Source organism: Choloepus didactylus, chromosome 5 (assembly GCF_015220235.1).
Source record: "Choloepus didactylus isolate mChoDid1 chromosome 5, mChoDid1.pri, whole genome shotgun sequence".
Lineage (NCBI taxonomy): Eukaryota > Metazoa > Chordata > Mammalia > Pilosa > Megalonychidae > Choloepus > Choloepus didactylus.
Window position 1 is genome coordinate 143,764,945 of NC_051311.1, and position 22,485 is coordinate 143,787,429.

The following is a 22,485-nucleotide window of genomic DNA, read 5'->3' on the forward strand; positions in this document are numbered from 1 at the left end:
CAGTCATATCATCTAAAAATTATGTTTATCTTTTTTCTAGTTTATACATTTCTGTTCCTTTTTTCTTATCTTATTATATTGCCTTGAGTTTCTTGAACAATGTTAAATAATAATGAGAGCTGACCAAGAACCCCAACCTTACCCTTACTTATGGGTATGTGAATATGCCTATCTCCTTCACTCATAAATTTGATTTTGCATATTAATTTCAGGTAGCTATTCCTAGTTCACTAGGAGTTTCAAAAAAATTTTTAGCTGTGAAAAGAAATAAAACAAAAGCTAGAATTACTAAGAACTTTAAAATGGAGTTAGGAGGCCCTTCAGGAGGTTACTCTTACACAAATCTCAGCCAGGCATCACAAACTGCCAAAATATGGGAAACCTCAAGTAACAATGTTCCTCCAAACCATAAGTACATCTGGACACCATAAACAAACCATAAAATAAAGAAATCAGTGAACTATCTAACCTGAAGGACATTTGGAGTACCCAAAATATCCACCAATCAATCACAAACAACTTCCATAATCTTCTTTTTCTTTAAAAACCCTTGTCTGGAAGCGCCAAGAGGGACACAATTTGGTTTGCTACCTGAATCTGTGCTCTCCAAATTGCAGTTCTAAGACCTCAAATAAATGTGTTTGTTGCCTTACAGGTCAGTTTATTATTTCTTGGTCAACAAATCAGAAGCGAATGTTGAATATTATCCTCTATTGAGATGATCATACAAATTCCCTTTTCTTGTACTGATTTGAGGAATTACATTAATTGAATCATTTTTCATTTCTAAAATAAGTTTTCCTTACACTGTTCTATTGTTTGATATGATAACTGAATTTGACTTGCTAATATCTTAAGATTTTTGCGTACATATGCATGCATGAGAGTGGCTTTGAGTTTTTTTTCTGTGTGACTTTGGGCTCAGGGATTTGGAAGGTTTTCATGGCACAGTTATACAAGCTTTAGAAAACAGATCTTCATATAAATATTAAATGTTCTAGCACTGTCCAGCATTTTGAATAAAATACCAAGGTTTCTTCCCTATGATCATTCCTTTAATCATTTCCCTTTATTTTTGTTCTAATTGAGCATTACTTTGCTTCCATTCCTTTATATAACATTATATAATTTACTCCTCACAACCATTTTTTGTTGAAAGATATTATTTCCATTTTGCAAAGGAGGAAATAGAGATTCGAGGTTATTAAATAACTTGCCCAATGGCTCAGTAGGTGGTTTTTTGGGGGGATATAAGGGGTACATGTTTTTACCTACTCTATGATTCAAAGCTGTTGTGAGAATCCAGGGTAAGTAAAATTATTTCATAAACTGTGAAACATGATACAAATGGAATGGCTCTGTCAGCCCAATATGTTCTTTCCTAGGGACCATCCTTTTATTCCTGAACCTTCAGATATGTGAGTTATACAGTGGGCCAGTCATGAAAACCCTCTGAATTTTCATGTCCTGTATTTTCCTCCATTCTTTCCCTTCCTTTCTTCCCCTGTGACACTCTGACAGAGCTGCTTCTCCCAGGGAGGTCTTAGTCTATATCCCTTCTTCTCAACCAGAAATAGTTTTCCTCCTCCTGATGTTTCCTGCTCTACCTTCTATTTCAATCTATCTTTTCTGTATTGGAAGCCATTTCAAACAATTAAACCTTAACCATAGGCAGACAGTTCCACATTTCCTCTCTGTATTTTGAAGACTTAGTTTGGACAAGGGCAGTGCAGGATGGACCTACTGGAGGTAAGAAAGAAGAGAAAAGAAACTGTTGGGAAGGACTGCTATGTACCATCTCCAAAGGCAGTAGAGCTGGGTTTCGTCCAAGTTGTTTTAGAATTGGAAGGGAGTCATAGTGCCATATTTTGGATGAAATCTGGCCTTTTACTGCCAACAAAATGTAAGATGGAAATATGTAGGTAAATGTGGATAAATTCAAAGTAATGTTTAAACTTTGAGGGTATTTTGTCTTCTCTGGAATTAGAGATTTATGCTAGTAATAAATTAGAGAGGAATTTGAAATGTTTGTGTTACCAGAGTGTAAAAAACATTACCCAGTTGTTTATCTAATCTTTCACTGGACTTGCTTTTAACAACACGTTTACACTTGAAGTAGCCTGGGAAAAATAAACTGTTCCAGGCCACAATTTGATGCCCCAGTAAAAATAAGATGGATACTTTTTCATTCGTCTTGAGAAATTTCCCAAGCAGACAGATAGATGTCTTTGTAACTACTTCTGCACTTCCTTCATCTACAAATAACTGTTATCAGGAACTATAATTGCAAGTGCTCTATCACTTCTTTAAACTTGAGCTCTTAGAACAATTACTGCTGGGATCTTATTTCTTTTCTGGGCTGAACATTTTGTTGCACATACTCTCACATATTCTCCATGAACTATTTTCCAGTAAGGTTCGTTTTTAAAGATGTATATCAACTAAAGCACAGAACTTTTTGAGAACCTTTTGCAGTTCACAGAGAAACCATGTATACTGGGGAATAAGTGGTTCTGTGGTATTTTCTTTCCAACTTCAAGTAGAAAAGGCAAATAATATTATATAAAATATAGAATTAATTTTGGTTTTCATTGCTTCCTCTCAATCTCTTAGGCTAATCTCTTAACCTAGATTCATTCATTCAAGTCAAGAATTATTGTGTGCCTACCATGTGCCAGGCACCGTTCTGCTTGGGATACAGCAGTGAACAAAGCAGACAAAGATCCCTGTCATTTTGGAGCTTTTATTCTAGCAGGGAGAAACATGATAAGTAAGTAAAGTAAAGAGTATGTTAGAAATTAATGTGTTAGTGTTCAAAAGTGATAAGAGCTATAGAAAAAGAAAAGGAGTATTGGAAAGGGGAGAAGTTCCAGGATTATGATTTTAAAATCAGTGGTGAGAGTAGACTTTATTTAAAAAGCTAATTTTGGAGTTTAGGGGCAAGATGGTGGCATAGAGAGGAGTGGAAGCTAAGTAGTCCCCCTGGAACAACTAAAAAAAACCAGAAACAACTAGTAAATAATGCAGAATAACTGTGGGGGGACAAACGAGACCGTCCACTCATCATACACCAACCTGAATTGGGAGGAATGCCCAAGATCACAGCATAAAATCTGTAAGTAAAACCTGCGGATCCAAGTTGCGAGACCCTCCTCCCCCACAGCCCGAGCTGCAAAGCCTCTGGTGCCAGAGAGAAGCTCTCTCCCAGCAAGCAAATATAGCTGAGCTGAGCTCCAACTGGGGTTTTAAGTAGCAAATGTGAACTGCTCACTACCCAAAAAACAGACAGAGGTTTTGGGTGACGACTGACCTTGGAGAGCTGGAGGGTTGCCTTGGACTAGGTCTGAAGGGGACTATCTGTTTCTTTTTCAGCTCAGTGGAGAAAGCCCCAGTCATTTTCAGTTTCCAGGGCTGTGACTCAGAGAAGGGTGGAGACAGCACAAGCAGAGAGAGAGACCATTGAAATGCTAATAACCTCCCCCTAGGGGGTCTGTCTTCTCTAAGAGGAAAGGGGTGAGGCCCTTTCCATTCAGAACCAGACCCCAGAGCCTGGGGGAACACGGCCATACCTCCTCACACCAGTCAAGAATTATAGGCTAACAGGCATCACCTGCTGGGCAGAAAAGCACAGTGACCTGAGGCATCACGGGGTGGAGCAATTTTCTAAGACACACCCTCAGGGAAACCAGATACTGAATATTTCTTCGCTGTGGGACCTGAGCCTGTTCTGGTCTGGGAAAACCTGATTTGGATAACCAAGGAAACCATGCCTAGACAACAGAAAATTACAACCTACACTAAGAAAAACAAAGTTATGGCCCAGTCAAAGGAACAAACGTACACTTCAACTGAGATACAGGAATTTAAACAACTAATGCTAAATCAATTCAAAAAGTTTAGAGAAGATATTGCAAAAGAGATAGAGGCTGTAAATAAAACACTGGGCATACATAAGGCAGAAATTGAAACTTCAAAAAAATAACTAGTTGAATCTATGAAAATGAAAGGCATAACACGAGATGAAAGACACAATGGAAACATACAACAGCAGATCTCAAGAGGCAGAAGAAAACACTCAGGAACTGGAGAACAAAACACCTGAAAGCCTACATGCAAAGGAGCAGATGGAGAAAAGAATGAAAAAATATAAGCAACGTCTCCGAGAACTTAAGGATGAAACAAAGTACAATAATGTACGTATCATTGGTGTCCCAGAAGGAGAAGAGAAGGGAAAAGGGGCAGAAGCAATAATAGAGGAAATAATTAATGAAAATTTCCCATCTCTTATGAAAGACATAAAATTACAGATCCAAGAAGTGCAGCGTACTCCAAACAGAAGAGATCTGAATAGGCCTACGCCAAGACACTTAATAATCAGGTTATCAAATGTCAAAGACAAAGAGAGAATCCTGAAAGCAGCAAGAGAAAAGTGATCCATTACATACAAAGGAAGCTTAATAAGACTATGTGTGGGTCTCTCAGCAGAAACCATGGAGGCAAGAAGGAAGTGGTGTGATATACTTAAGATACTAAAAGAGAAAAACCACCAACCAAGACTCCTATATCCAGCAAAGCTGTCCTTCAAATATGAGGGAGAGCTCAAAATATTTTCTGACAAACAGACAATGAGAGTCTTTGTGAACAAGACACCCGCCCTACAAGAAATACTAAAGGGAGCACTACAGAGTGATAGAAGACAGGAGTGCGTGGTTTGGAGCACAATTTGGGGAGATGGTAGCACAACAACGTAAGTACACTGAACAAAGATAACTATGAATATGATTGAGAGAAGGAAGTTGGGAGCATGTGAGACACCAGAAAAAAGGAGGAAAGATAAAGATTGGGGCTGTGTAACTTGGTGAAATCTAGAGTATTCAACAATTGTGATAAAATGTACAAATATGTTCTTTTACAAGGGGGAACAAGCAAATGTCAACCTTGCAAGGTGTTAAAAATGGGGAGGCATTGGGGGAGGGATGCAATCAACATAAACTAGAGACTGTAACTAATAGAATCATTGTATCATGCTTCCTTTAATGTAACAAAGGTGATATACCAAGGTAAATGCAGATAAGTGGGGGGAGAGGGGAGGCATGTTAGACACTTGACATTGGTGGTATTGTCTGATTCTTTACTCTACTTTGATTTAAGGTTATTTTTGCTTTTGCTGCTTCCTAGCTGTCATTTTTTCTTCCTCTTTTTTTTTTTTGCCTCTCTACCTTCTTTGACTCTCCCTCCTGCCTTGTGGAAGAAATGTAGATGCCCTTATATAGATAGTGGTGAAGGTGGTGAACACATAACTATATGACCATACAGAGAACCATCGATTATTTACTTAGGATGGAATGTATGGTGAGTGAACAAAACAATATTAAAAAAAAAAAAATGGGTTGATGACAAAACCTCGAGGGCAATATACTGAGTGAAATAAGCCAGACACATAAGGACAATTATTGCAGGGTTTCACTGATAGGAAATAATTATAATATGTAAACTCATAGACATGAAATATAAGGTACCAAGATATAGGAGGAGGCTTAAGAAAGTGGTTGCTTAGTATGAGCAGAATGTTCAACTAGGATGAACTTAATGTTTGGAAATGAACAGACATGTCGGTAGCAAGATGTGAGAATAACTAACATGCCGAATGGTGTGTGAATGAGGTGGAAAGGGGAAGCTCAGAGGCATATATGTCACCAGAAGGAAAGTTGGAGGTCAAAAGATGGGAATGTATAAAACTGAATCCCATGGTGGGCAATGTCCATGATCAACTGTACAAATACTAGAAATCGCTTCCATGAACCAGAACAAATGTATGACAATACAATTAGAAGTTAATAATAGAGGGGCATATAGGGAAGAAATAAATACCTATTGCAAACTGTATACTACAGTTAGTAGTATTTCAACATTTTTTCATAAACAATAACAAATGTACTATACAACACTATGAGTCAACAATTGAGGGGGGTTGGTTAGGGATAGGGGAGGATTCGAGTTTCCTTTTCTTTTTTTCTTTTTTCATCTTTCACTTTATTTCTTGTCCGGAGTAATGAAAAGTTTCTAAAAATTGAACAAAAATTAAGTGTGGTGATGGATGCACAGCTGTATGAGGGTACCCAGGGGCAAGTGATTGTACACTTTGGATCTTTGGATAATTGTATGGTATCTGAACAATCCCAATAAAAATTAAAAAAAAAAAAAAAAAAGAGGGGGAAAAACCTAAAAAAAAAAAAAAAAAGCTAATTTTGAGCAAAGACTTGAAGATGAGAGATTTTCAATGCAGGTATCAAAGGGAAGAGTGTTCTAGACAAAGGGAATAGCCAGCAAAAAGTTCCTAAGGTGGGAATGGGGATGGCATGTTGAGGAGACAGCAAGGAGGCAGTGAAGGGAAGGGAGAGGAGATGGGGTCAGCAGGGTCAGATCGTATACAGCCTCTTGCCAGTACTTTTGCTTTTTCTGTGCATGACATGAGATGAACCATTTTGAACAGAAGAGTTTTGTCTTAAGTTTTAAAAGTCTCATTGGATGCTGTTTTTAGAATAGGCTATGGGATCAAAGGCAGAAGTTGGGAGACCAATATGAAGGCTTTTCAGGGAAGTAATTTAGCAGTAGGACAGGAAAGAAAAGATAGTTGGATATATGAGTTTGGAATTCAGGAGAGAAATCTGAGCTGGAGTTATAATATAAGGAATTGTCAGCAAGAAAATGTTATTTAAGGCCATGATACTGGGTGAGTTTAGGGAGTAGAGAAAAGAGATGACGCCCCAAAACCAAGATCTGGATATTCTCACTTTTAGGAGGTTAGGAAGTATCCCCAGAGGATACTAGGAAGGAGCATGCAGTGAGGTAAGAGGAAAACCAGTAGAACATGGTTATCCTAGAAATCAGGTGAAGAAAGAGTTTCAAGGAGGATGGAATTATCAGCTGTTTCAAATGCTGGTAATAGGTCAAGTAAATTGAGAGCTGGGAATCCACCAGCAGATTTAACAATGTGGAAAGCAGATCATTGGTGATCTTGACAAGTGAAGTTTTTGCGAAATGATAGAGGCAAAGCTAGACTGGGATGAATGTAAGAGAGAAATGAAGAGAGATGAACTGAAAACAGCAAATAGAGACAACTCTTTGGAGATTTCCTGCCAAGAGGGGCAAAGAAATTGAGGGAGATGCTACAGGAAAGTGGAGTTAAGAAATAGTGTAAATTTCCCTATTTAATGTCTATTCTTGTCCTTTATTATTTATCTGGACTCCAATCTTCTTTCTTTACTAAGCTGTTATTTATGACTTACCACTGTATTTTGCAATATTGGACAAACAATTAAGGTTTTACTTGACTAGCTAACCCAACAATTCATTTTTCTGGAGATTAGATAACTATAGCTGTTGCTCTTTGCTGTCTTACAAATTCACTGCTTTCCTCCTCAGCACTCCACCTCATCTTCCATGAGACTCTCAGGTTTAGACTAGGAAATTTTGGCAATATAACACAAAGAGGTTGATGATGATGATGATGATACTTATTACTAAAACACTTATATCACTATTTGAAGTACATTACATTGAAGTAACTGATTTAATCTTTACAATTGCTTTATGAGCTAGGTACTATTATCCCCATTTTACAAACAAGGAAACTGAGACACAGAAAGATTAAGTATCTAGTTTTTTTTTTTTTTTTTTAAAGCTAATAATGTTAGAGGTGGGATTGTAATTCTGACAGTTTAGTTTCAGAATCCATGGTCTTGAAGCAACTGGAAAATTTTGAGAGCAAGATATTAACTGGAGAGGTATTACTTTGCATAATATAAGAACTTGCTTAAGCAAATGGGTTAGGTTCTTTGAGAAACAAGATAGATTACAGAAGCTAATTGGCCTTTTCCCCAGATTTACTAGCCTGTACATTTATTGGGCTGTGACCAGCTCACAATCCTGAAATGATGTGGTGGAACATTCTTCAAAGATGACTTTTTTTTTTAAAGCCTGTTTTTCCTGTGTATTTCCTCAAGTTTCATGAAATCCTTTTTCAATTTAACAAATATATATTAAGTACCTACTCTTTACATAAGATAAAAAAAGTTTGCTCCTTCTCCCTGTATATGTTTATTTTTCTGTGGAAAGCTTATTTGTTTATCATGCTGGCTATAGAACAATCTGGAAACTAAAACAGAATGGACTGTACATGAAAACATAATATTTTACTATTTAAAAGGATCCTTAAAATCTCTGTGTCTTTAGAGATGAGGTGTGAACTAAATGACTCTTTGTTAAGCACTATTTCTTAGAGCACTAGTAAGAGTTGCCACTGAATCCTTCACTAATAATCCCTTCCTTTTCCAGAAGGACTTGCCAACATCCATAAAGTTATTCACTGGGAGAATTAAAGTCATATAAAAATAATTGGTGTTTGCTTCCTTCAAGGCATACATTTAAATACATTGCTGTATTTCTCTGTTCCTTGGCTGCCTCCTATGTTGAGTAATGCTGGGGCAGCAGACTTCCTCTTTTAAGGTTCATCTGATGGCCATTTCAATTTCCCTTGAGAAAGCAAACCTACCACTGTTTTACCCTTTTATCTTAATGTTTCATCCATTTATGTCATATTATCTTCTGGGTTTGCATTTCTCAGTAGTCACAGCACTGCTGGTAAATAGAAAACAATGAATGTGATTATGCACCCCTGATCATCATCATCATTTGAGCCCTTTTAAAGTTCCTATTCTTATCTCAGAAGAGTGGTTATCTATTGTAATAGAATATCAGTGATTTCACCTTCAAAAGAATGTGTGCACTGTTTTCAAGTGAATTTATTTTAATGTGTAGGTGACAATTTTGAATTTGGGTACTGGGTTCAGCTGGAAACATTTCACACTGGTATGCTCACCCTGTCCTCAATTTTTTTGAAAATCATATATAAATTCATGCTGTCCTTATGACTTTCATGTGTAATTGGCTGCACTGTAATAACTGACATATGTTGGGGGTTAGTATTGAAAATAATAGCTAATATTTATGGGGGGCTTACTCTATGCCAGGTGCTGTGAAAAGTTCATCACAAGCATTACCTCATTTAATCCTCATATTTCATAAAATAAGGGCTACTATTTTCTCCATTTTAGAGAAAAGTAAAGCAAGGCCTAGACTTATGTGACTTTGCTCAAGACACAGTGATTCTTGCCATGCCACGCCGCCTTGTCAGTATGTTCCTTTCCATGTGCAGTGGGCTAGTTTGCTGCCCTTGGTGCGTTTCCCTTTTCTGGAAAACATGACATTTTTTGATGTACTATTATACAAATATGTCACCGGATAAAGGAGTTACTTTGGAATGAATCCTGTCTGTTCTTTCTGTTTCCTCATTATATGCAAAAAGAAAATGATGCAACAGTCTCTCTCCAGAGTCCTTGTGTTCTTTTCTCTTTTTCTTTAACCAGTTTATAACTGGAGTTACCCAGATGAACTCTCAATTTTATAGTTAACACCACCTAGACTCTGTCAATATTAAAAACAACACAATTTGGCTGGCTTTTAATTGGGTTGTGTAAAGACACTCAAGTTGAAGAAGTGTTGCCAGGATCAAAGGGGAAGTAAAACCTACTTGATGGCAGAGGGAAGCTGTGAGGAACACTGGATCTTTTATTCTGTGGTGTCCAGGCAAAGTAAAGTTATGCTCTTACTATTTCATTTCATTTTTTAAGAAATTATTATTGCAGAACTATTGGCTTCCTTTCCTTCTCAACTGTAGCCATGATGTTTTATTTGTGTGTGTGTGTGTACTTTTGAGAGCTCCTTGGTCTCTGAAGAGGGAGTTAGGAAATTATTCAAAGTGGAAATGCCTTAAAATTATGTCTCTTTTGAGTTGTCCATTGCATTTCCTTAGGATTTACGAAAAAATGGGAATTAAAAACCGTAACTGTCTTCTTTTTGAACTAGAAAATACTATACTTGTGGGTATAGAAAAGATCTGGTGGAAAGACATAGACTTGGCATTTCTTTGCAGAGTGCTCCAGACATTGATCAACTGGCAAGGAAAAGCAAATATTAACCTTCTCTTCTTCCCCACCTTCTCATAATGGCTGGCTACTACTTTTGTATTCTTGTTTGGAGGATTTAATGGCCTTGTTAACATGTGGAAAAACATTGTGATTGGAGACTTTAACAAAATAGTGAGTAGTTTTGTTTTGTTTTTTTCCTAAGTTCCATGTTTATGTTCTTACTGAGTGTGTGTCTTTCCAAGTGCTCCAGGTTAAGATCTCAATGTGTTAGAAAAACAGATGTAGTGCAAAATAAATAGGAGAGTTCTCATTTCCTTCGGTGAACAAAGTTCAGTGTTCCTGTGCAGTAATTCCACAGTACTTTCTCTCCATATCAGAAGAAGGTATGCTGACACCAGCTTCTTTTCCCTGAGTTCTGTTATATCATAACTGATTAAGTATCTATAAGGCCATACCACAATTCATCTACATAGGGTAGGGTATATACTAGCATAGTATACAGATTATTCTTGCCAACAATTAATTGGGGAATTCACTTTATGAAGCCCTGTTTACAGACTGACATCTGGAGAAATTCTTAACTTGGATCCATTCCAGGCTGTAGGATTTATGGACTGCACTTGCTTTTCTTTGCTTTTTTTTTGTAAATAGGACTCTCTGCTTGGCACATTCTGTTTCCATAATTATCGATGGATGAAAAATGGCTATATTCTTGTAATTTCTTAATCCTGTGTACTGAGTGGACCTAAATTCAGTGGTCCAGCTAAAAGAATATTTGAATGACTATTATATTCGAGTTGTGGAAAGACCTCAATGCCAGGAGCACCCTGCTTCCTTAAATCCACACTTTCTGAACTGGAACCCTCATATCTCGAGGGATTCAGTGTTCAGCCTTTATAGGGGCTTTAAAACTTGTTGAGACACATGCTAGACCTTTTAAAATGTATTGGACTCTATTTTATTCATATACTTGGTCTCTGCTGTGAGGTGTGAAATGGAAATATTTTCAAGCATAGGTACATGCATAGTCTTGAACAGATTTTAAGTTCTCGCTGTGTGTGGGAGGAATACGTTTGTTATTAAGTGAGGAAATTGGGCTCCAAACATTCCACCTGGTGCCATGTTGAACACGCTCCACAGTGACCTCCACCTGCCTCTCTGTGCTTATCCATGCTGTCTCTGAGGCTGGTGGATGAGTGACTGACAACATGGTCAGCATGGTATCTGCAAATTACACAGCAAAAAAAAATTGTGGAATGGATTTAAAAGGAAAGTAGAACAAATATTGTATGTTGGAAATGGAAACTTAAGACAATATAGAAAGGCATTTTTTTTTCATTCTGTTTTGATGAATTGGAAATTGTAAAATTACACCAGGTCAAGTAAGGGTGGTATCCCTCCATATTACAGTGAAGTAAAGAGCAGAAGGGAAATGGAGACGAGAGAGACATGGACATGTGTCCTCCAGTTTCACCTAGAGAGTGGCATCAACCCAATTTACCGTGTTGTGGTAAGAACACATTAAGCAAAATATTGCATTCCTGAGAACTTTATTTCTAAGATGTGCTTTGATGAGGCCTGTTCTATTGTATTTTCTGTATTTTTTTTTTTTTTTTTCTGAAAAGCATCTACTTAGTAAGTACCTTTGAAAACTGAAGTTACAGAAATGTTGGCTTTCCAAAATGGCCCTTAAGCACAGAACAGGGTCATAAGCACACACACACCCACACAGCCAAAAAATTCCAATGAGTAATCAATAAGCGTTGCTTTATCAATTGAGCACACCAATTGGTGTTCTCTTAAGAAACTGTTAAGTACAAGTAAAGGACAGAATGGGTGCTTTGATCTGAAATCCAGTTTGGAAGAAGAGATATCAGGGGATCTGGCGGTGTGCAGCCCTGCTTTTTCTCCAGAGCATTTTGCTTTTGTTCTCCATGTTAGCCCTTGTGTAAGTCCTTATTAGTGTTTTTCCACACTTCTCCCTAGCTATGCCTTTTATTCTGGTTTACGTTTTTCTGACTGCTGATATATTTTTTATGCTTTAGTATTTTGTCATCTATACCTTCAGTAAATTACCTCAAATATCTTATATAAAATTGTATAGACAAAAGACCTTGATGATTCATCCTTTCCCTCTGCCTTTCTTCCTCTGTCTCCCCACCCCCTTCCATCCTTCAGTTTTGCTAAAAAGTTTCTAAATACTCAGCCAAAATTTCAACATGAGTGTACAATAGTATGCTTGGCTTTCTATAGCTCACATTCTCCTTGGGGCTAGAAAAATATATATTGAAAACAACTGAAAAATGAATAGAGTAGAAGAGAATTATTAGAACTCTTGTACATATCTGTATGCACCCATATATTTGCGTACAGACACACAGAGACACAGGCACAGACATACACACGTTACACAGACACACATATAAAGAGAAAGAGATTAAAGAATAAAACTTTTCCAAATGAATACATTTTTAGAGAATTTTTTAACTACTCATAGTCTGTTAGGGAAACTCTTCATATTCAGGATAGTGAAATATTCTTTTCAAAGAACCCACTCTCCATACTTGGCATGGATCAGAAACCTTTGAAATGAAATCTGAATGTTAACCCCAAAAAACACTTTATCGATCAAGTAAATCTTGATTAAAAGAAAAATGTCATTGGTGTATATTTTTGAGGTTTCTGCTGTTTTTACTTCTTAGTGGCAATTCAGGCCATGTGAACAGAAGATTTTTGGCTGGCAAGTCAGCAGAGTCTGTGGTCATTTGGGATTCTCTTAAGTGTCTCCTTTTCTGATTCCTTGTAAATATTCAAAGAAAAATGAAGAAAAGATTATCTCCTTCCTGAAAGAGGAGATCCACACACCCAGTTGATTGCAAAGGTCACTGTTGCAAGAAAATAAATCAATAAAGTCTTAAAATACACCCAAGCAAAAGCTTGCCAGCCCTCTGGATTTTCTGTGGTTTAAAGGAAGTGCTAGGTAGGACAGCTGACTCACTAGCAAATCCGCTGGAGATCTCAGGAAAAGAGGTGCTCTTGAGAAAGCTCCAGTGGTGTAGGGAGCAGTAGAGTCAGAAGTAGCTATGGAACATTAGGGACCTAAGCTAACCTCTCTAAATGCGGTGGTTGAACTAAAAGAAAAAATTCTTTGATTCCAAAAAAAAGGTGCAAGAAGTCAATCTGTCCCAAGAAAATTAATAGAAGGTGGAGAATCATAAAATGTACTGTGTGCTAATAAGCGCTGATAGGGATGCCTGGTCTCATGTAATACTTGCAATAAGCTTGTGATGAAAGTATTACTATAATCCTTTTTTGATGGATGAGGTTCTCTCAACTGAGGTTCAGGGAGGCCAAACAACCTGCCCTAGGTCCTATAGCCAGTCCTGGCTGGGATCTGCCACGATGACAACTTGGAACTTTACAGTGGGTGGAGGAAAAGAAAAGCACCTGGAGACTTAATCTTTAAAAGTATTTATTTCTGCCCAAGCAAAAAGACCATGCTTTAAAATTATTATTATTATTATTATTATTATTATTATTATTATTATTATTATTATTATTTAGTAATGCCATAAGATGAGCTGGCAAAGAAAAATGCCTCTAGAAACTTTTAGAATTAAAATACTTTATGCAGAGTAGTGTTCTGTGGGCTTTGGGTTAGACTTGGGATTGGCAAACTGTAGATAGCCCATTGGCGAAATCTAGCGCACTATCTGTTTTGGTAAATAAAGTTTTATTGGAACACAACCACACTCGTTCACATTTATATATATTGTCTATGGCTACTTTCACACTACAACAGCAGGACTGAGTAGCAGTGCCAGAGATCCTATGGCCCACAAAGCCTAAAATATATTTAGTATCTGACTGTTTACAGAAAGAGTGCCAGTCCTGGTTTAGACTATTTGAGTAACAAGGTAGGCAGTGAGACAGATAGTTTGGGCCACCAGAATTTACTTGGGATAGAATCAAATATTAGTACTCAGCAGATCACATAACAGGAGAGAGATCCGATAGGGCTTGAGTACAGTAGAACAGCCAACCCCAGAGGTTTGGCATGTAAAAGACTTCTGGGCACTTTCCTCTTTGCTGCAAAGCTATGTCTTTAGCCTTGTAAGTGTATCTGTTGTGCAAACTGTAACCCTCCAGATTCCCACCTTGAAAAGCTTTTATCTTGGCTTCTTACCTAACTCTTCTTTTGCTGTTCCTGACTTTGGTTTGAAAATAAATAATCAGAATTCAGTGTTGCATTTCAGTGTGCCAATATGCTTTTTCTTTTTGAGATAGAGCTGCCATAGTCTTTATTTTATTGGTAAGGAAACTGAGGCTTATTTAAGTGAAAATAACTTGCTTTGAATAAATGCTGAACCATGGTTTGAATCCAGGTCTAGATGATTTCAAAGCATAACTTTAAATGCCCTACCCCATTCCCACCTTCTGTGGTATGCTGGAGCTGTCTCACACTAATTCTTGAGAGTTTGATTGCTAAATTTTTAGGAATTTTGTGAGCCAATTATGAAATACAATCATTATTAAAAATCAAAGTACATAAACTTACAACTAAATAAGTTATATTAAAAACAAAGATAATACATACTCAAACTCTTCACTTTATAATTATTTACTACATCTTCCTATTATTTATGTTCTTGACATTATTTATGCCTATTGAGTCTCTATGGTGGAAATACTATATAATGATGGCTTCTGCACATCTCTTCCAAACTCCACAGTCAGCAGTGTCATATTGGTCACCTGAAATTGGACATGGTGGGAGTATTTACACCGCAGAAATGAGCAAATGCTCCCAACCAGGGCCTTACTTTTCTTTTTCCCTGGAAAGCCAGCTGGTGCACATTCACCAGCGTATGGCTGCTCACCTTGCATTCTGATTTTGGTCATTGGTATTCTAGATAACAATCACATTTGTTTCTGGCTGGCCTCTGAACTACGTACCTCCTACAGTTAACTCCACGATAGCAAGCTGCAGAGAAAGCCTGAACTCAGTACGTAGGAATTCCCCAGTGTGATCCCCTTTGTTGATAAAATACATTACACCTGGTGAAAAAGAAGTTCAACCATTTTATAATTTTCCTTTGAATGTGGAAACAGGTGTAAGTAGTGCTTGGAACCCTTAAAAAATCCTGGAGTTTTCATGTGTATGTGTCTGTGTGTGTGTTATCTTTATAAATATAGAGGGAATTCTCATTTGTTCAGAATTTTAAGTAAGGTTTTCTAGTTAAATGAATCCCTGGTTAAATGAGAATTGCCATATGTACTAAATGTGTTATCAATTTAAAAAAAAAAAAAAACTATTTTTACAGCAGTATTTAGTTGGCAGAAATGGTAGTGCACAAAATTTGGTCATTAAAAACTCTGGGTAATCGGCATCATAGTCAAGTGCTTCAAAGATATCCTTTTAAACACATTGATGTAATCTCCAATTTATAAACAGTTTTTTTTCAAATGCTTTTGTGCTGATTGTTTGCAACTCATAACACAAGTCTCACTGTTTAAAATAGTACCTATTAGGTTTCCAGATTTGTCTAGAAAAGCCTATTTAAGGAGTAATTTAATTGTAATAGAACTCTATAATAAAGCTACCATTTGTAACATTGTTCCCATGTGAAAATGCATCCAGAGTTCAGACTTGGAATGCCAGAATGCCTTCTTAATGAAACTCCACCTTGCAAGAGACCACAGAAATAGAAGTGGAACTTGTGTGGTTGTAGCAGCAGTGGTGAAAGGGGCAACCGGGCCATCTCTCTTGTCAGTGAGGGAGGCGGCCGTTCTGAGCACTGCAGCATTGAGGGGGCTGCCAGCAAAGTGATATTTGAGTGGAAGGGATACAGATAAATTGTGCTGCTGAAATGACTTTACTGGCATTTGAACCTTAGATTACTAGGAGTTTGCATATTATGATGATGATGATTATAATTATTATTACTATTAATTATCCTAATTCTATGTGTTGTGTTAAGTAAGGTAGACCATAACCTGTAGTAGTGCTACACAAAGTGTGGCCATAAGATTAGCATCTATCTGCAAACTTTTTGTTTCCTATAACTTAGAGTGGTGTGTTTTGTTTTTTTGTTTGTTTCTGTAACAATCAACAGAGTAATTTTATAATGCTTGAATTTAATACTAAAATACTGAAAGACAGAGGCTGGTATCTTATTATTTTCGTTTTTCTAGTAGTTCATTTTATTCATTTGTATTGTATTTTATAAAAGTGTTGCTTTAAATGAATTGAACACTTTAAAAGCTGGTTCTTTGAAAAGCATTTGCTGTCATACAGAGAGCTGGGCTGCAGAGGTATATAGATTTGCTCTGTGACTTTTGGCTTTCATTTGATTGAGACTGTAGCAGTCACAAAGTCGTTAGGGTTGCAAGATATGTAAAATTTTTTATTTTTATTTAAAGCAAGGAAGTGGGAAATTCAATCTTAGTTATTATTGCCCACCTTTCACCATGGTCCCCCCTTCCCCCTAGCCAGAGAGGCTTATACGGGGCCCAGAAAATGAGGGCACACTAGCTGCCAACCTCCTCCCTGCCTGAGCTGACAGTGGAGGCTGGAACCCCAGGGCCCTCTGTGCCTGTGGCCCTGGTGGGCCATGGGAATCCTTGCTGCGACGGGGGTCCTGAGGCCCAGCCCTCCTGTGCTCCATCCTGGGGGTCCTGAGGCCCAGTTCTCCTGTGCTCCATCCCTTTGGTGCCTTCTTACCTTGGGGCTTCGGGCTGCAACTTCTGAGCCAACCAGGGTTCCAGCTCTTTCTCACCCTCTGAGCTGTAACCCTCAAATTTAAGACTGGAGGAAAGCTTTCCCCCAGAAAGGCATAGCTCTGTCTCTTCAGTGAGCTAAATTTTCAGGCTGCTCTTGATTTGACCCCATATCAAACTTCTCCTAAGGCAAGTAAGTGCAAAATGGTCTAGGGAAACTTGGAGGGAAGCGGTGATAGGGGAGGGACAGCAGAAACAAAAACACAATTTCAGTTACCTTTGCAACTGTAAAATAGGGCAACGAACACTTAAGGAGTTGTTTGAAGATTGAGTTACTGTCTGTCAAATGCATAGCAGAGTGTCTAATGCATAGTAGGTCCACAGATATAGTATCATTAGTTCCATGTACTTAGGACCGTCTCCTGATTTCCAGATCAGGAAGCCAGACCTCACTTATTTTTGCCTTTTGGCTTGTGCATGTCACATGTACGATTGTGTTTGGATGATTTCATCCAGCTATAGTTTTTCTTCCCCTTCTCATTTTCTGGGATGGGCTCTAAGCCAAGAGTACTTCATCTGGCGTCTATGGACCCCATTTCCACTTCCATGGATGGGCTTCGGAAGGTCACTGTTAGTTTGGAAGCTTTAAATTTTATTTCTGTTTTTATACTACTTCCTTTTAAATTTTTAACAAGTTTTTTTGTTTGTTTGTTTGTTTTTCTTGCAAAACTCTCATCAGATATACTCATCTGAACTTCCTAGCAGATTGTAATTCAGTAGGTCTGGGGAGCAGCCTGAGATTTTGCATTTCTAACAAGCTTCCAGATGATGTCCATATTGCTGAGCCAATGACCAGACTTAAAATAGCAAGGCCAGTTAACTACACAAGCCTGCCATTTTCTTTTTGCAAGGCATCTAGTCATCAGAAGCAGCCACACTTCTCTGGAATCCTTCTAATTATAAATGTTCCCATGACGTACCTACTTATCTCCCAATGCCTTGACCTCCACATATACATCGTCCCAGTTAACCATGGGTGAAAGCTTAAGGAATTGCACAGCCAGTGTTTTACCATCCCGTTTACTGCCTGCTATAGAGTCCCTATTTCTTTTAGATAGACAGTCTTACTCCAAATTTCCACCTTGAAGGGCTGCTTTTTAGAACTACTTCCAGTACCAAGGGTTTTAGCAAGAAAACACAGCCTGAGGCAAGGATTAAAGTAATGGATTTTATTTGAGGGGAGCAAATCCAGGGAGGGACGAGAGGATGAGGCAAAAGGGAAGTGAGAAAATTTGTGAAGTAGTGCAAAGTGTTGCATCCTGCACCAGTGACTTCTTCTCAAAGAGCTGTGGAGAGGCTCAGGTGCATCCACTCAGTGTGCATTACTTTTCCAGAGGTCTGCAAAAGAAAAATAGTACCAGTCCCAGGGAGAGAAGAAGGAGGAGAGTTCTCTACCTTACTCCTTGCCTTGTCCTATTTCCCACTGGTCAGGATGCCAGGTCTTATACTCTTTGTACCTTCCAAGCCAGAAGTGGCAGAAGCTCTGTGCATATGGTGGTCTTTCTGGCTGCATGGAAGCCTCCAAAGAATGGGGGTGGCATGTTATCAACTCTCTTGAGACTATGGTTTTCTTATCTGCAAAATGAGAAAAAAAATAGTATCTATTTCATGGTATGGTTTGTGGGAATTCAAGGAGATAATATGGGTAGAGTTTCTAGACATAGAAAGTTCTCAACAATGAAAGTTATTTTTGTGACCATGATGTACAGTTTTTTGAAAGAGATTAAAAATAGGCCTGACTCTCCTGCTGTATGGGGATCTTGTCATTTTCAGAAATAGCTGGGTGAGGTCCATTACAATGATGGATAATTCTAACATTTCCTGTTTGGTGAACCTCTAAGGCTATCTCTAATTCTTATCTTACATGTGCTCAAATGGTTTCCTCTCAATTCTCTCTCAGTATCACTTTTTTTCTCAGCATTGAAGCAGAAGAATGGAAAGTAAGGTGGATTTTCTTCCAGTCCTGGGATCTTGCCACTTCCCCTCATTTGAATGATGTGGTTTTCCAATCAGGGCTCCCAATACCCTCTCTTTCCTCAGAATGATATCAGGTTGATATACCCCCTCACACTTGAGTATTGAGACTTTGGACTCAGTGTGTGAGAAGACTCAGAAAAATAAAAATAAAAATCACACTTCATTAACAAGAGAAATGGCTTTGGAAAAAAATATGTACAGTATACAACATATTAATATGTTTCCAGGAAATGATAGCAAATTATTCTAGGCAATTCTCACATGATTTTGAGTTTCCCATAAAGGATTTTTCTGTATAAAATCAAATGACCTATAACCAGTATTTCAAAAGCACAGTGGTGCCAGCTCATCCTCAAGTCACCTTTGAATTGAAACCTTCCACAATGCAGTTCACAGCTTAGCTGTTAAATTATGAAGTGTTTGTGTCAGTGCTGCAAGGTGTTGGGATTTGGCGATAGAATCAATTCTAGAAAAATGCTACCATAATGACTGTCTCAGATCACCAGCAACCTTTCTCTTTGCTCAAGGAAGATTTTTTTCACTCATGGGACATGTGCTTTGTTTCTTTTATAGTTTCCGATGCTCTGGTGTTAAAGAGAATTCCCTCTGAAGCTCTATTTTAGTATGGATATCACATATGCTAAAGGTTTTGTCCATTCTGACTTTTAAAAGGATACATTTAAAGATGACACAGTTGCTGCTGTTGCCAAGCCATAATCAGTATAACATGTCTTTGAGACAATAACTCATTCCCAGTATATTCACCAAAGAGAGATATTTAAGATTATTCTTTTTGGTACACTCCTGAAGATTGTTGTCACATCATTTATTATCTTTATGATTGTTATGTTCCTAAGCTGTGGTTGTTGTGTGGAGAGGCAGATTTTCCTACACTTTGCTTAAAACATTGTTTGTACTTTTTGACTAGGTGGCTGTTCTACAATCCCAGAATCAGATCTAGGGGAAAGATCAATAGAACAAGACTCCACAGGATTGTTTACCGACCACAGGCAGCTCATTGCCGAGACGCCCATGCCTGGTAGAGAATTGGGTGGCCTTCACAAATGATACGTTAGTAGCAGCAACACTCAGCTTTTCGTCACAACCAGAGAGCATTTTGCAAAGCTGCTTGTTTTCCAACTTCTTCATCCTTCCACTCAGTATTGTTGTAGCTGAATTTGATCATTTGTGTATTCCTTTATTTAGACCTTTCCTCTCTTTCTTTCTCTCTGTCTTCTTTTCCAGAAGTTTCACCCCTCCAAGGAGCCTCGGCGTAGTCCCAGTAGAGTTGTTTGGTTGACAGGAAGATGCTCTTCTCCAAGCTGACCCGTGTGGACCCAGACGTAGGGGCTGGCCCAGGGGCTTCATTCAACTCACCTTCCTGGAGAGGACACTACATAAAGATAGAGAACAGGAATTTTTATTTTGCTAGGAGACTTCATAATACCATGGGCAAATCAGTTGAAATTCATCTTGTCTTGCCCGTAAAAAATGTTGCTGCCCTTTGGTCATCTGTGTGCTTATATTCACAGGATGTAGCGAGATGACATAGTTTGAGACAGACTTTATAATGCAGGGACCCAGATCCCTAATAATTTGATACCCCATTTTTCACAGAATTCTTATATAGTAAGTGTATCAAGCTTAATAAAGCATCTCATTGTCCAGTAATATTTTGGGTTTGATTTATAATCAGAGGTTTATATGGGTGACTTCTCTACATATTTTCTCCAAGGAAAGGAATTGAAAGGAATCAAAAACTTTCTTGCCAGTAAGTTTGAAAGTGATTAGTTTCTAAAACATAAGAACCACTATAGCACTTTGATGGCTTGACTTCGTCGTAGAAAGTGGACGAAGGTAAATTTTTTACTGTATGAGAATGTAAAATATTCCAAGGAAGCTAGTATGGCAACATCCTTTTTTCAATACCCTAAATAGTGACACCTTTTAAAAATCTAAGTAATAAAAGGATTCACACCTTAGTACAATTAAAATTTAATGTTTTTATATGTAATAAAAAAAGAGTTTTTGCTAATCTCAAATTAAAGTGAGGATTGCAAGACTATTTTATTTACACAAGAATATGTCTATGCCAGTTTTGGAATGCTTGTCAGTCAGTATAAAGGGGAACTTGGTTCGTGATCTTTCTATTTGTGAAGTGTTAAAAAAAGTGCAGAGGATAATTACTTATTATTTTCAAGGATCCTGTTTTAGGCAATACAGCAGACAATGTAAACATTTTTAATTGACTACCACAGGAATGGACAAATTCTCTGCCTGTGGGCCAGAGTTCACCCTTAGGTTGATTTCATCAGCCTGTGGGGACTGGGATCAAGATGTAATGGCTCCGTGTATGCCTGTAGTTGCAAAAACACAACATTTCTGATCATCTTTAACAGCTTAATTCAAGAAAGGTACAAGAGAGAGTGTTTATGTGTTCTTTTACCAGACATTTGGTTCCCATGGATGTTTTTTATACTGTGCCTGTTCCAGTGTGCTTATCTCTGTTCTCCTTTATCTTTTTTTTTGTATGTGTCATGTCCTGTTTGTATGTGTCCTTTTGACTGCCTTTCTTTAACTCAGTTTCTGTATTTCTTATGTGTTTCTGTGTGCATCTGCCTTGAGCAATCCTTCTCTCCCTTTACCTTTATCTCCAATCCCTTCTCTTCACCTTTTGGTTCTCTTCTTTAATTTTCCTTGCTATAAAATGGAAGCATATTGTTTGATATATAATGATTGTTCTGAATGTGCATGAGTGCAGTGGTTTATGTTTCTTTCAAATTCCTCCATTGTTCTCTTTTTATTTATGTAGTCCATGATTGCTCTTATCCTGTGAGAGAATGACTACTATTGTAATTTCAAAAGGCTTCCTATCTCAGGTTAAGGAGTTGAAGGTGACTTTTATTGCTACAATTACATGTTATCCTGAGAGTTTTTATGTGAAGGAGTATACTTGTAAAATGTTTTCCTGGAAATCATTATCAATATAATAGACCTCTTAGCATAATTACTTACCTAATACTCTTTTTTGTTTGAATCACTTTAATACAGAACTCTGTATACATACATCATGCATATAAATATTTTAAAATATACCTAACTTATTAGCTTACATATTTTGCTGGCTACCAAAAGGAAAGAAGTTACTAATTAATATTTTTAACATTACCAAATTTAAAATATAAGTTCTAAAAATGATAAAAAAAATTTGATTCATGACTGAAAAGAACCATTTGGTAAAGGATTTCCTGACTTTAAATTGTATACTTGTATTTTACCCCTGATTTAGCCTCATGATTTAAAAATTCACACAAAATCTTGCATCTTGCTGCTAAGAAAAAATAACAGAGGTAAGAATTATGTTATAATTTGGAGTGGCTTTTTTAAAAATCAAGACCCAACTAATTACTAAAACTTTTCTCATTATTTTGGTAGAAATATTTCAGTCTTTAATAACAGTTGTTCATGATTCCTTCTTGGATTGAAGGGTCTTACTGTATGTGTACATGTGTGCGCGCACGTGTGTGTCTGTGCGTGTGTATCTCTATATATCTTTCTCTTTTATCTATCTATCTATATATCTATCTAATCTTCATCATCATCAGTATGGTCTATCATCCTCATCATCTATCTGTATCTTGGAGTAGCTCACAAAGCTGGAAGAAGTAAGATGTTGCAAGTTTCTGATTAGACAGATTGTTGTGTTATTATTCTGTGTCAAAATAGCAACTAATAAAAC

General features: G+C 37.5%; 1 protein-coding gene across 5 annotated transcripts in view; it reads left to right on the plus strand.

Moving 5' to 3' along the window:
• The window catches only part of BBS9 (Bardet-Biedl syndrome 9), a 591,615-nt gene extending 571,198 nt beyond the window's left edge, over positions 1 to 20,417 (plus strand). For 4 of the 5 annotated variants that reach the window (XM_037837046.1, XM_037837049.1, XM_037837050.1 and 1 more), the window contains 2 exons: positions 19,675 to 19,785; positions 19,992 to 20,417. In XM_037837046.1, the coding sequence (XP_037692974.1) occupies positions 19,675 to 19,785; positions 19,992 to 20,023 (143 nt within the window). In that variant the 3' untranslated portion in view covers positions 20,024 to 20,417. The remainder of the gene's footprint in view (positions 1 to 19,674; positions 19,786 to 19,991) is intronic. The other variant, XM_037837048.1, reaches the window with a different exon arrangement.
• Positions 20,418 to 22,485: the final 2,068 nt, after the last annotated feature.